We start from the raw sequence: 14858 nt of genomic DNA on the forward strand, positions 1-14858 counted from the left end.
CTCCTTTTTGCAGGCTGCAGGTTCGTAGTTCCTCCTGTTTTTGATGTCTGTCTCCAGTGGCTAAGGTTGGTTCAGTGGGTTGTGTAGGCTTCCTGGTGGAGGGGACTAGTGCCTGTGTTGTGGTGGATGAGGCTGGATCTTGTCTCTCTAGTGGGCAGGTTCACGTCTGGTGGTGTGTTTTGGGGTGTCTGTGGCCTTATTATGATTTTAGGCAGCCTCTCTGCTAATGGGTGGAGTTGTGTTCCTGTTTTGCTAGTTGTTTGGCACAGGTTGTCCAGCACTGTGGCTTGCTGGTCGTTGATTGAAGCTGGGTGCTGGTGTTAAGATGGAGGTCTCTGGGAGATTTTCGCCGTTTGATATTATGTGGAGCTGGGAGGTCTCTTGTGGACCGGTGTCCTGAAGTTGGCTCTCCTACCTCAGAGGCAGAGCCCTGACTCCTGGCTGGAGCACCAAGAGCCTTTCATCCACACGGCTCAGAATAAAAGGGAGAAAAAGTAGAGGGAATTAGTAGAAGTATGAGGAAAGAAAGAAGGAAAGGAGGGAAGGAAGGAGGGAAGGAAGGAAGGAAGGAAGAAAGAAAGAAAGAAGCAAAGAAGGAAGGAAGGCAAGAAGGAACGAAAGGAGGGAGGGAGGGAGGGAGGAAGGAAGGAAGGAGGGAAAGAAGGAAAAACAGAAAGAAAGAAGATACAGTAAAAATAAAATAAAGTATAATAAAGTTATTGAATTAAAAAATTCTTATTTAAAAAAAAAAAAAAAGGGACGGATAGAACCTTAGGACAAATGTTGGAAGCAAAGCTATACAGGCAAAATCTTACACAGAAGCGTACACATACACCCTCACTAAAAGAGGTAAAGGGGGAAAAATCATAAATCTTGCTGTCAGAGACCACCTCCTCAATTTGGGATGATTTGTTGTCTAAAGGAGGGAAGGAGGGAAGGAAGGAAGGAAGGAAAGAAAGAAAGAAAGAAAGAAAGGATGAAGGTAAAGTATAATAACGTTCTTAAAATTAAAATTGATTATTAAGAAAAAAATTTTAAGAAAAAACCATGGACGGATAGAACCCTAGGACAGATGGTGGAAGCAAGACTATACAGACAAGATCTCACACAGAAGCATACACATACACATTCACAAAAGAGGAATAGGGAAAAAAATCATAGATCTTGCTCCCAAAGTCCACCTCCTTAATTTGGGATGATTGGCTGTCTATTCATGTATTCCACAGATGCAGGGTGCATCAAGTTGATTGTGGAGCTTTAATCCGCTGCTTCTGAGGCTGCTGGGAGAGATTTCCCTTTCTCTTCTTTGTTCTCACAGCTCACAGGGGCTCAGCTTTGGATTTGGCCCTGCCTCTGCGTGTAGGTCGCTGGAGGGCGTCTGTTTTTTGCTCAGACAGGACGGGGTTAAAGTAGCCGCTGATTCGGGGGTTCTGGCGTACTGAGGCCGGCGGGGAGGGAGGGGCACGGAATGCGGGACGGGCCTGCGGCGGCAAAGTCCGGCGTGACCCTGCACCAGCCCGAGGCCCGCCGTGCGCTCTCCCGGGGAAGTCGTCCCCGGATCCCGGGAACCCGGCTGTGGCGGGCTGCACAGGCTCCGCGGACGAGGGGCGTGGAGAGCGACCTGCGCTCGCACACAGGCCCCTTGGTGGCGGCAGCAGCAGCCCCAACGTCTCCCGCCCGCCTCTGAGGTCCGCGCCTCCAGCCGCGGCTTGCGCCCGTCTCGAGTCCGCGCCCTCAGCCGCGGCTCGCGCCCGTCTCTAGGGTCCGCGCCCTCAGCCGCGGCTCGCGCCCGTCTCTGGGGTCCGCGCTTTCAGCCGCGGCTCGCGCCCGTCTCTGGAGTTCCTTTAAGCAGCGTTCTTAAACCCCTCTCCTCACGCACCAGGAAACAAAGAGGGAAGAAAAAGTCTCTTGCCTCTTCGGCAGGTGCAGACTTTTCCCCCGGACTCCCTCCCAGCTAGCTGTGGTGCACTAACCCCTTCAGGCTATGTTCAAGCCGCCAACCCCAGTCCTCTCCCTGCGCTCCGTCCGAAACCGAAACCCGAGCCTCAGAGCCTCAGCTTGCAGCCCCGCCCGCCCCGGCGGGTGAGCAGACAAGCCTCTCGGGCTGGTGAGTGCCGGTCGGCACCGATTCTCTGTGAGGGAATCTCCCCGCTTTGCCCTCCGCACCCGTTGCTGTGCTCTCCTCCGCGGCTTCGAAGCTCCCCCCTCCGCCTCCCGCAGTCTCCGCCCGCGAAGGGGCTTCCTAGTGTGTGGAAACTTTTCCTCTTTCACAGCTCCCTCCCACTGGTGCAGGTGCCGTCCCTATCCTTTTGTCTCTGTTTATTCTTTTTTTTCTTTTGCCCTACCCAGGTACGTGGGGAGTTTCCTGCCTTTTGGGAGGTCTGAGGTCTTCTGCCAGCGTTCAGTAGGTGTTCTGTAGGAGTTGTTCCACGTGTAGATGTATTTCTGGTGTATCTGTGGGGAGGAAGGTGATCTCCGCGTCTTACTCTTCCGCCATCTTCCTGCTCTCCCCCGACGTGGACCATTTTTTAAAAATCTTTATTGAATTTGTTACCATATTGCTTCTGCTTTATGTTTTGGGTTTTTTTGACCGTGAGGCTTGTGGGATCTTAGCTGCCTGACCAGGGATCAAACCCACACCCTCTGCATTGCTAGGCGAAGTCTGAACCACTGGACCACCAGGGAAGTCCCTGAGCTGGGTACTATTCATTTAACCCCTTGGATCTCTTCTCTACCCCATTCTTCACCCTGCTCTGTCCCTAGAGAAGTTGGCTTTTATGATGACATCCACAGGCTCTCTTGTCCCCTGGCTTCCAATTTGGTCTGTGGGAGGTATCAACAGCAGATTGGAGTGTAAGAGAATGGTTTTATGGAGTTTATTCCTCTGATTCTCTTGCTGGTAGGTCACCACAGGTTAACTGCACCTCTCTACCTAAGGCCCCAAGTCCAGTCAGTCAACTCTTTCCATTTGGCTTCTCTCTCTGGGTTTAGGGAACTCCTTCCTCCTTTGCCCCTTCAGGCCTAGAGGTAAAAATGACTCCCTGTTGTAGCTAGCCTCTGGGCTCTGAACCAACTATTCTTTTCCTTAACTCTGCCCATACCTTTGTAAATATTTCTTTATTAAGCTCTCTGCAATTATCTTGGGTGACTATAACATCTATTTCCTGCTAGGATCTTGCTGTATTCTAGAAAACAGCAACCCAACCTTGAAAGGCTTGCTTCCTAGGTGGTGCTTTAACTAGATCTTGCATAGGGTGTTTTGTTCCATAAGGATGGCTATTCTGGGTGACTGAGTTCAGTGTTGGTTATCCACTGCTGACAGATTTGTCACATAAGCATTGTTGGGATCCTGGTCAGCCTTTGTGAATAAAAGTCCATGTTATCCAAAACCCATGCATAATTTTCATCCCTACTGTCATGATTACTTTTTCACAAAATCATTGAACAATTAATTTTCCATCTCGTTATTGAAAGCTGTCTCTACAGAGGGGTCTTTACTAAGCAGCCACATGAGACATAAATATTTTCATATTCTGAGTACATTTGGAAGTCAGTACTTCTAATATTTCTTAAACTTCCTTGCCATTGGTTGTCTAATATTTTTTCTTTTCCAGTTTGTGATAATGTGGCCAAAGTCTATGAATAGATAAACGTTTCAGATTCAGTTCATCTCTTCTTTCAGTCAAAGTAGATAACCAGAAGAATGCCTCCTGATCTGTGCCAACAGATGCTCCACCTGTAAATCTGATTTGATTTTTTTGCTTCCTAGTCAAATAATCACAGGGACATTTCCATGAGCCATAGGTATGTGTTAAAGCCGCGCCTCAGGAGTCAACACCGTATTATTGTGAGCAGTCTTTTTATGAAACTTTTCATGACCTTCTCAAGCATTGAATGAATACACCACTTCTACTCAATAAGGGAGTGCTTTGGGCACAGCCAACTTTAGGCTTGATGGATCAGATAACATTCAGTTCACTGATGGGCTTCTCATGTCATTAGGTGATCATTCAACATTCAGGAGGTACTTCTCAAAAGAAGAACATTTATTTGCTGAAAGGATATGGATTTTCTCCAAAGCCATAAGAACCTCTAATAGGCATTTGCCATATAGACCTAGTGGCAGACCTGCTAGTACAGTAACCTGGATTATCTGAAAAGCACTTTATTTCTTGGGGCAGCCATTAAATGCTGTGCCTCTTTTTAAATAACAGACAATGCAAGGTACGGCAACTTATCTTTTACTTTGGAGGAGATATCACTACCAGGCCCTCAGATCTTACTGGAAGACTCCTGTATTTTCATGAGGTTTATCTCCTATCCATTAGCACACGTATGTCTTTGTAAGACATCCAGGTTACATGCTATCCAATATTCTCCAGATCTTATCAGCATGATGCCATCAGTGTAAGGAATCTGTGTTGTATCCTGTGAGGTAAGATATTATATTAAAATCTTGCAGACTAGGGCTTCCCTGGTGGCGCAGTGGTTGAGAGTCCGCCTGCCGATGCAGGGGGCACGGTTTCATGCCCCGGTCCGGGAGGATTCCACATGCCGCGGAGCGGCTGGGCCCGTGAGCCATGGCCGCTGGACCTGCGCGTCCGGAGCCTGTGCTCCGCAACGGGAGAGGCCACAGCAGTGAGAGGCCCGCGTACCGCAAAAAAAAAAAAAAAAAAAAATCTTGCAGACTAAATTGTGACAAAGAGCTAGGAGGTCATGTAACTTCAAGGGGAGATGGTGAGGATGCAGCACTATCCCTGCCAATTGAAAGCAAATGCTCCTGGTGTTTATACTTACTGGGAAAGGAGAAAGCTTTTGTTAGCTCAATTGCTGCATGCAACCTGGCAGAGGCTGCTTTGATTTGTTCCAGCAGAGAGACTACAACTTGAACAGCAGCTAAAATTAAGGCCGTGACTTGGTTAAGCTTAAGCGAATCCATTATCATTCTTCAGAAACCATCTTCCCTCTGCACTGGCCAATAGTAAGGCCCAGTGAATGAATGAATGATTTAACTTAATAAGAATATGATGACTGACAATTCAGTATGAATGATTGAATGGGAGTTTGACTATATTCTAGACCCACACTTTAAGATAAAGTTTTCATATTAACTTTTTTTTAAAGAAGTAAGGTAAATAGGTATCAGATAACGTGTAATTGGTTAGGTAGGCCCTAAGTCATATTTTAAATCAAATTGCAGGCTCCATGTATTAAATCATATAGCGAAGCAACAAAAAATACTTAAATCCTAGGAATTGTAGCTATGAGTTTAAAACATGACAAGAGAAAATAAAAATAGAAATCAAATAGAAAATAAAACTTAAGTATTGTGAATATTTAGGTTGAAGGAGAGAAAGATGATTTAACTGCTTCAAGTATACAAAAGATTTTTAAAAGCTAGATAGTAGTTAGTTATCTATTGCTGCATAACAAATTACTCTCAAACTTGGCAATGTAAAGTAAGCAAACATTTCTTATCTCACAGTTTCTGTGGTCTGGAATTGGGAATAGCTTGGTTGTGGCTCTGGCTCTGAGTTCTTTATGAAGTAGCGGTCAAGATGTAAGCCAAGGCCACACTCCGCTGAAGGCGTGACTATGGTGAGGTGTCAGCCTTCTAGATGGCTCCCTTGCACGGATGTCACCACGAGGCTTCAGTTCTTGCTGACTGCTGACAATCGTGGGCTTTTTCTATAGGACTGTCTGAGTGTCCTCATGACATGTCAGATGGCTTCCCCTAGAGCTACTGATCTAAAATAGAGAGAGGGAGAGCAAAGAGGAAGCTGCACTGCCTTTTATGACCTATTCTTGGAAGTCACCAAATATTATTCTGTCACATTCTATTCATTAGAAGCCAGTCACTAAGTCTAGTCCACACTCAAAGGATAGGGAATTAAGCACCACTATTTGAAGGAAAATTGTCAAATAATTTATGGACATATTTGAAAGCCGCCAAACATGCTGATCAGCTGAATAAAAGTAAATGGCATTATTCAGGTCTTTTGTCCATTTTTTAATCAGGTCGTTTGGTTTTTTGAGGTTGAGCTGTATGAGCTGTTTATGTATTTTGGTTATTAACCCCTTATTGATCATATCATTTGCAAATATTTTCTCCCATTTAGTTGGTTGTCTTTCCATTTTGTTGATGGTTACCTTTGCTGTGCAAAAGTTTTTAAGCTGATTAGGTCCCATTTGTTTATTTTTGCTTTTATTTTCTTTTGCCTTAGGAGATGGATCTAAAAAAATATTACTACAATTTATGTCAAAGGCTGTTCAGCCTATGTTTTCTTCTAGGAGTTTTATGATTCCCAGTCTTATTGGGTTGGCCAAAAGGTGCCTTCAGTTTTTAAGTAAAAATAAAAGACACATTTTTCATTTTCACCAAGAACTTTATCGAACAACATGTTCGCCCTTTTGTTTCACTACCTTCTGCCATTTTTCAGGCACCTTCATAATTCCATCTTCCAAAATATTTTATCTTTTTGAGCAAAGAACTGTTCCAGGTGTCTTTTACAGTCTTCCAGGGAATTGAAATTTTGTCCATTAAGAGAATTTTGTAAAGACAAAAATAAATGGAAATCCGAAGGTGCAATGTCTGATGAATACGGCAGATGAATCAGAACTTCCCAGCCAAGCTGTACCAGTTTTTGCCTGGTCATCAAAGAAACATGCAGTCTTGCCTTATCCTGATGGAAGATTATGCATTTTCTGTTGACTAATTCCAGATGCTTTTCATCGAGTGCCACTTTCAGTTGGTCTAATTGGGAGCAGTACTTGTTGGAATTAATTGTTTGGTTTTCCAGAAGGAGCTCATCATAGAGGACTCCCTTCCAATCCCACCATATACACAAGATCACCTTCCTTGGATGAAGACCGGCCTTTGGTGTGGTTGGTGGTTTATTTCGCTTGCCCCATGATCTCTTCCATTCCACATTGTTATACAGTATCCACTCTTCATTGCCCATCACAAGTTGTTTTAAAAACAGAATGATTTCATTACGTTTCAATAGAGAATCTCATGCGGAAATACGGTCAAGAAGATTTTTTTCACTTAACTTATGTGGAACACAAACATCAAAGCGATGAACATAACCAAGCTGGTGCAAATGATTTTCAACGCTTGATTTGGATATTTTGAGTATGTCGGCTATCTCACGTATAACGTTGATTGTTCTCAGTTAATGTTTCGATTTAATCGCTATCAACTTCAACTGGTCTACCCGACCACGGAGCATCGTCCAGCGAGAAATCTCCAGCATGAAACTTTGCAAACCACTTTTGACATGCTCCATCAGTCACAGCACCTTCTCCATACACAGCACAAATATTTTTTTTTTTTTTGCCTTTTGGTTGTGTTTCTACCTTTCTTGAAATAATGAAGCATCATATGCTGAAAATGTTGCTTTTTTCTTCTATCTTCAATATTAAAATGGCTACACAAAAATTCACCAATTTTGATGTCTTTTTTTTAAGTGCATGCTGATATGACAGCTGTCACATGCAATCTAACAAAATGGTTTCCAATGAAAGACAACTAAGTGCTACTAGAGCCATCTTATGGAAAAAGTGAACAAACCTTTTGGCCAACCCAATACATTCAGGTCTTTAATTCATTTTGATTTTATTTTTGTATATGGTATTAGAAAATGTTCAAATTTCATTCTTTCACATGTAGCTGTCCAGTCTTCCCAACACCACTTATTAAAGAGACTGTCTTGGGACTTCCCTGGTGGCACAGTGGTTGAGAGTCCGCCTGCTGATGCACGGGACACGGGTTCGTGCCCCGGTCCAGGAAGATCCCACATGCCGCGGAGCGGCTGGGCCCGTGAGCCATGGCCGCTGAGCCTGCGCGTCCGGAGCCTGTGCTCCACAATGGGAGAGGCCACAACAGTGAGAGGCCCGCGTACAGCAAAAAAAAAAAAAGAGAGTGTCTTTTCTCCATTGTATGTTCTTGCCTCCTTTGTTGTAAGTTGACCATAAGTTCATGGGCTTATTTCTGGGCTCTCTGTTCTGTTGCATTGATCTATAAGTCTGTTTTTGTGCCGATACCATATTGTTACTATAGCTTTGTAGTATAGTCTGAAGTCAGGGAGTGTGATTCTTTCTCAAGATTGTTTTGGCTATTTAGGGTATTTTGTGTTTCCATACAAATTTTAACATAGACATTTTTCCAAAGAATACAAATGACCAACAGGCACGTGAAAAGATGCTCAATGTTGCTAATCATCAGAGAAATGCAAATTAAAACCACAACTAGATATCACCTCATACCCCTAAGAATAACTGTCATCAAAAATAACACAAATCACAAATGTTGGCAAAGATGTGGAGCAAAGGGAACTCTTGTACACTGTTGATAGGAATGTAAATTGGTGTAACCACTGTGGAATACAGTATGGAGGTTTCCCAAAAAAAAAAAAAAAAAAAAAAGTGTGGCACAGTGGATAAGACTCTGTGCTCCCAATGCAGGGGGCCTGGATTTGATCTCTGGTCAGGAAACTAGATCCCACATGCATGCCACAACTAAGAGTTCGCATGCCACAACTAAGGAGCCCATAGGCCACAACTAAGGAGTCCATTGCTGCAACTAAGGAGCTGGTGAGCCACAACTAAGTATCCCTGGAGCCTCAACTAAGGAGCCTGCCTTCCACAACTAAGACCTGGTGCAACCTAAATAAATAAATAAATATTAAAAAGAAAATGCAGTACTTAAAAAAAAAATAGAACTACCATATGACTCAGCATTTCCACTCTGGGGTATATAGCCAAAAGAAACAAAAACACTAATTCAAAAAGATACATACACTGCAGTGTTCATAGCAGCATTATTTACAATTGCCAAGATATGGAAACAAATGTCCATCAACAGATGAATGGATAAAGAAGATGCGTATATACATACAATGGAATACTACTCAGCCATAAAAAAGAATGAAATTTTGCCATTTGCAACAGCATGGATGTACTTGGAAGGCAATATGCTTAGTGAAATAACTCAGACAGAGAAAGATAAATACTGTATGATATCACTTATATGTAGAATCCAAAAAATAAAACTAGTGAATAAAAAAAGTATATGGGATTAAATTATAAGAAAGAGCTCCATGATGGCATATCCCCCAAAAAATCAGGGAGGAAAAGACCATGTGAAATCTATATATTTTGGAAATTTTTAAGAGTGTGAATAAACATCTACATCAGTGGCTCTCAACTGGAGCAGTACCACTGCATAGGGGGGTCTTCTGGAAAATTTGAGTTGACTTTTTGATTGTCACATGTTTTGGAGGTACTACTGTCTTTTAGTGGGTAGGTGGAAGCCAGGGAAGATAGATGCCTGGCAATATCTGGGACAGTTCTGCAAAACCAAGAATTGCCCCGCTTCTTGCCTAACTTTCCCATGTACCACTCATGTAGGTGACAATTTGCTTTTAAATATTTGAATCTAGAACTTCTGTTTTAAAATTACAAATTTTTATTTTTGCATGGTTTTAATAACTACCAAGAGAATTTTAGGAAAGATTGTATTTTTTTGGTTGGAATTTACTAAAATTTTTTCATTTAGGAAAATCATATCATTGACAACACCACTTACAGTATTTGAGTCTCCTATACAATACACCTGAATCCTCCTGCAATTATAACTGTTACATTCAGTGATTCTATCTATAGCTGCAAGTACCTATTTTACTGTGTCTTCTAGCTTGGTCATATGTGAGCATTTGCAATATTGATATGCATACTGTTTAATTAGAACTTATTTTCTTAGTTCTCATTTACATTACAGCTATTGTTTGTTTTTAAGAAATTGTGTGTGGGGGGGTAGATGAGTTATGTATAAATAGTACTTCAAGATTTATATAAAAGCAGCATTGTCAAATATTCGTTATAAAAAGGATGTGTTGGGTATGATGGAGTTGAGGAGGACTGACATACAAACCCATGATGCTACAGCACAATTAATCACCTTATATGAGAAGTCCTGACATTTGTGGGGAAATATTCTAGAACAGATCGAGCCAGAAGAAACATAAGTGAGTCAAATGTGTAATGTTAAATTTCCTAGTAGCTACATTTAAGGGAGTAAAAATAAACAGATGAAATTAACCATAACCAAATATTATCATTTCAAATATACTCAATATGAACAGTATTAATGAGATATTTACATTCTTTTTTTGTTGTTGTTCATACTCTCTTTAAAATCTGATATGTATTTTGCAGTTACATTATGTCTCGCTTCAGATAAGCCACATTTAAGTGCACAGTAGACATATGTGGTTAGTGGCTACCATATTGGACAGCACAGTTCTAGAAGTTCCATGAATAGAGAAATTCCAAGAAAGGGAGTAAAATCTGAGAAGCCCCTTACTTTACTAATGGACAGAATGACTGCTACTGCATATTTCCTTTTCCTCCTCCTTTTTTCCGTGCCATATTCCTCCAGTGGAGGTGTGGAGAGATGTGGGCTTAATGGAGAAGATAAAGAAAACATAGATACCCTTGACTGAGGTGACTTGGTTGAACTGGCCCTTGAAGCTTTCAGCTCAGACTTGATGTTCCAGCTCAAACACAGAGCATATGCAGCAAAACTTCTGTGCCAGAGGATACGTGGAGAGGTGTAGCAGCAACTTAGTAAACAGCCACCTGCCATAATTCAAAACTACAAAATCAAGAAGGAGAACTCTTCCCTTGACACTTCCATGTTCATCTTCCTCTCCTTTGTCTCGGGCATGAGATCCCTGTCAACCAGACTCTCTCCTTCTCCTGCCAAGTACAAAGCTCTTCTTTACAGGTGGCAGAGGCTCCAAAATCACCTGTGTTATCTCCTTTCCTACCATATGTGTCTAACATACTGCTCATCCTCATTTAGCTGATATCCTTGTTTCCAGTGTTAACAAGCTCATTCCCAATCTGTCCTTTAGCAGGCAGCAGTATAGTGACTATAGTCTAATGTTTAAAGCATGAGCCCTAGAGAGCAACACTCCTAAGTTCAAACCCTGTTTATGCCACTTAAAACCTGGGTGATCTTGAGAAGTAAATAAAACTCTGAGCTGCAAATAATATCAGAGGTGAAAATATCTACTTTATAGGGTTATTGTGAGACTCAAATGAGAAATGGATATGATATATTTAGCATAGTACTTGATACATGTAAGCAATTAGTAAATTGAAGCTCTTATTATTATACTGTTTCCTCAATCTATAATTCTTTCCCTACTCCTTGTCACCTTCCCGATTCCTTCTCAAATCTTGGTCATTTTCTAGTCTTTTCCAGGTCCCACCTCTTCTCCAAGCCTTCTACAAACTTTATTCTCTCCTTTTCATGTGTTTGTTGAGAACTCTGACATAAACTATACTGGTATTGACTTCTAGTACAGGACACAGAGCTATCATTTAGTAAGATATTTAGCTGAATGACTGATGATGAAAAAAGAAAAAAACTACAGCAGGTGTTGCTGATGCCCCACCCCACATCCCCCCAGTCCTTCCAAGTGTGCTTGCAGCTATGGCAGATAGTTTTATCATGCCCACTGACACGGCAACATGGGCAGATGTTCTCCATGGTTCCTCAGAAGGTCCCCAGCAGCGTGGAGTCACCTCACCCATAACAGTATCCCACTCGTTAACATGCACTTTATTGGCTTTGCTCCCTTCCCTGTCTCACTCTCTTCACCCCCACTTAATCACTTCCCAAATTAACTACGTGTATCAAAGTCCTTGTCTCAGTGTTTGGTTTCTGTGAAACCCAAATAAGACAGGACCTATCATTACTGAGTCCATATTGCACGCCAAGCACCACTTTAGGCATTCCACTTTCTTTATCTTCTTTCATATCCTCAACATTCTTTGGGGCTGGGTATTATTATACCCATTTTTTTAGTAACAAATTGGAAAGCCAAGACTAAAGCATTTAAGTGACTTGTTCAGGATCATAAAAATATTAAGTAGCAAACCTAGCAATCCAAATGTTTCTTCAGGTGACCATTTTGAATTAATAATTGTATAGAAAAGGAATATACCATTTTGGGATAAAGTTAAAAGAAACATATTACATCCCCAATAAAGATGTTAAAAAAAAAAAAAGAAACATATTACAGAGTATAGAGTCAGGTAAAATTAGAACTCTTAGGTATCTGACAAACTAAGATATAAAAGAAGAATTTAATAAAATAGTGCCTGGAGACATTATACATTGAACACTTAGATGTCATTTAAATGCCTTATTTATAGTCCACTTTCTTTATCCTGGGAAATAAAGATGGGAGCATATGGCAGCAGAGAACTGTCCGAATGAGTCAGATTTTGTAAGAAGGTATTAGAAGATGAAACTGTCAATGCCTCTATGACATTGAAGAAAGAATTAGACAAAGGAGACTTTTCTGGGTACTCGGATACTAAAAGGAAAGGCTTGGATGGATGAGAAAAATTATTGAGAAAAGTGTCTTTTCCATATTAAAATTCTCATTCAGAATTGATTTATTTTTATCTTCCCAAGTCACACAGGCTATGTACATAAGAGTGATTGAATTGTAACATGAACTGTCAAATCCATTACATGTGGGTAAGGAGATAGCTGAAAATGTTAAAAGAAGCAAAGGACAAAGAGATATGTTTTCCATATACAAAGACAAGCATTAGGTGACCAATAAATTTCCCAGATTTTTAGGAAACGTATTAATCAAATTAGAGAAATTAGAAACATTTAGTTAGAATTAGGGAGTGTGGCCCAATTTAGCTAAATGTACGTTGCTTTGTGTGGTTCTCTAGTCTAGCTGATAAGTATATAAGGGCGATGAGTTTGTATGAGGTGGAGCCCACCCAGCATCTTCAGAGAAAACAGAGCCAAATCTTTAATTTCATGAAGTTTGAAAACACTTGATATTTATAGGCAGCTTTGAGATTATCAGACAAAGTGTACAGTGAATTTTTATTATGTGTTACTTCTGAAGTTGCTACTGTTCGCCTTTACAGTGTCATAAGAAATCATAAAGAACTAGCCAATTTGAATTGGGTATTATAGTTTCACTCCTTTGAATTTTTTGTAATGGTCTTCACTTATGTATAACCCAAAAGAATTACATCATAATAGGTACTGCAAATTTATTAGCTCTGCTATGAAGTCATTTAGTTTTGAGCCCTAGCAAAAGTGACTTCTTGCCACCCAAGCATTTGTAGTGTGCCCTCTAATTCACATTTTAATAAATGTCATTTTCTAAGTGCATTACCTCATGTTTTGGCTACAACCCAGATGAATCCTGAGAGAATAAGAAATGTGCTTTCTGACTGATTCATCCATATTTTATTTTACTTTTCATTAAGAAATTACTCTTTTAAGAAAATCAATAATCTTTTGTGATTGAGGGGAGAGGTTAGTGTGTTGCAATGGTGCATTCTAATTTCTCAAATCAGACTGCCTTCAGCCAGCTGTTGCTGATTTTTTTGTCTTTTCTTGTTCCTGCAGCCTGGGTCAATGGCGACCCCAGAAGAGTGGCCTATCCTACAGACAGCCAAGGTCACTTTTGTGGCCAAAAGGGCACCCCCAATGAGTGAGTATGGCCACTTTGCTTTGTCTGATTTTACTGTCTAAGCTGGAACCTAGAAATCACTTTCACATTAATCCTACTCATAAGAGGATTGAAGTTCATAAAAAAGGACTTCCCTCCCCTTTTCCCCAGAGGCAGTTTATAAGCAGGTGGGATGTTTCATACTATATGACTTAAGACAAGATGTCATTGTTCTGCAGCATTTTATTAGAACACATGAAGACTCTGCTTAGTAAAAATATAATTGTACTGAGTGAATTGGACCAGTGATTTTATCGGAAGCCATATTTTAAAATGCCTTATGAAATGGGCTATTGGAAGGCTGAGTTCTGAGGAGCTGCTAAAAAGCTAGACAGTGCAGTTGTTAGAATTGTTTTTGCCACAGTGTCTATTGATAAATCACTCCACCTTTCAAAGTGAGGGGCACACCTAGAAAGTCTTCAATGAGTGGCAGGCCAGCTTTTCAAGACAACTAGCCTGCTGCTGACAATGACCCTAAGTAGCTGAAACAAACAAGGGGGAATGTTCCATTAAATTCCTTTCTAATGTTAATTATAACAGAAGTTTTCATTTATGAAAGCAAGTTTTCTTTCTTCATCATAAAGAAAAAACAAAACAGAAACATAGATTTCATATTTTTAGAAATTTTTTTCTCCTTTCTCACTGGTCCATTTCTTTTCTGGTAGTACCTGAGTTTTTACTCAATACCCTGGTTCTTCATAACCAATTCAGTTTCTATAAAAGTTAGTATTGAAAGGGTAAGAAACCAAGGCAGCAGCAGCGCTCTCTACCACCAAAAACAGCAAAAAGGAGTCTCAGAATATTTCTATTGTGTCCCCATGTTGCCCACCCATAACTTGGAGCTTATTATTCCAAGAGATAAACAGATTTAAAAAATAGGTTTAGGAAAGGGTTAACAACACACACGGAGTAGAATTATTATGGACAATCAAGAGAAACCAGAAATTTGGGTGAGGTTGGGGGGTAAATCCTTAATCATGTCAGGTTGAGTTTATGGCGGGTAAGCTGACATCTATAAAAGGTCCTCATTGCCTATTAGAGACAACTAGACTAAATTCTGATCTAGGATGGTAATTCTTATCTTAACCTCAGTAACTCAAAAGCTCCTAGACATTGCCAACAAAACCTTCACACTATGAAGGACAAAGAAAGCACCAGGTGGTAAAAAGATCACACAAATCTCTAGTTCTTTAAAATAGGCTATTTTGAAAAGGGCCTCTGTAACAATGTTTCCCAGACCTAAGCCAATGACCCACTTATTTCCAACAAAAATGGGATACCACAATTTCAGTACAT

The 14858-nt window shown here is 40.9% G+C and overlaps 1 protein-coding gene across 4 annotated transcripts in view; it reads left to right on the top strand.

Annotated features, from left to right (window-relative positions):
- Positions 1–14858, top strand: part of SLC44A5 (solute carrier family 44 member 5) — a 383428-nt gene that overhangs the window by 292842 nt on the left and 75728 nt on the right. For 3 of the 4 annotated variants that reach the window (XM_073788302.1, XM_073788306.1, XM_073788299.1), the window contains one exon: positions 13460–13544. The exons of the other annotated variant lie outside the window; for it this stretch is intronic. In XM_073788302.1, coding sequence (XP_073644403.1) covers positions 13460–13544 — 85 coding nt within the window. The remainder of the gene's footprint in view (positions 1–13459; positions 13545–14858) is intronic. 4 annotated transcript variants of the gene reach the window in all.

This window comes from Tursiops truncatus, chromosome 1 (assembly GCF_011762595.2).
Source record: "Tursiops truncatus isolate mTurTru1 chromosome 1, mTurTru1.mat.Y, whole genome shotgun sequence".
NCBI lineage: Eukaryota > Metazoa > Chordata > Mammalia > Artiodactyla > Delphinidae > Tursiops > Tursiops truncatus.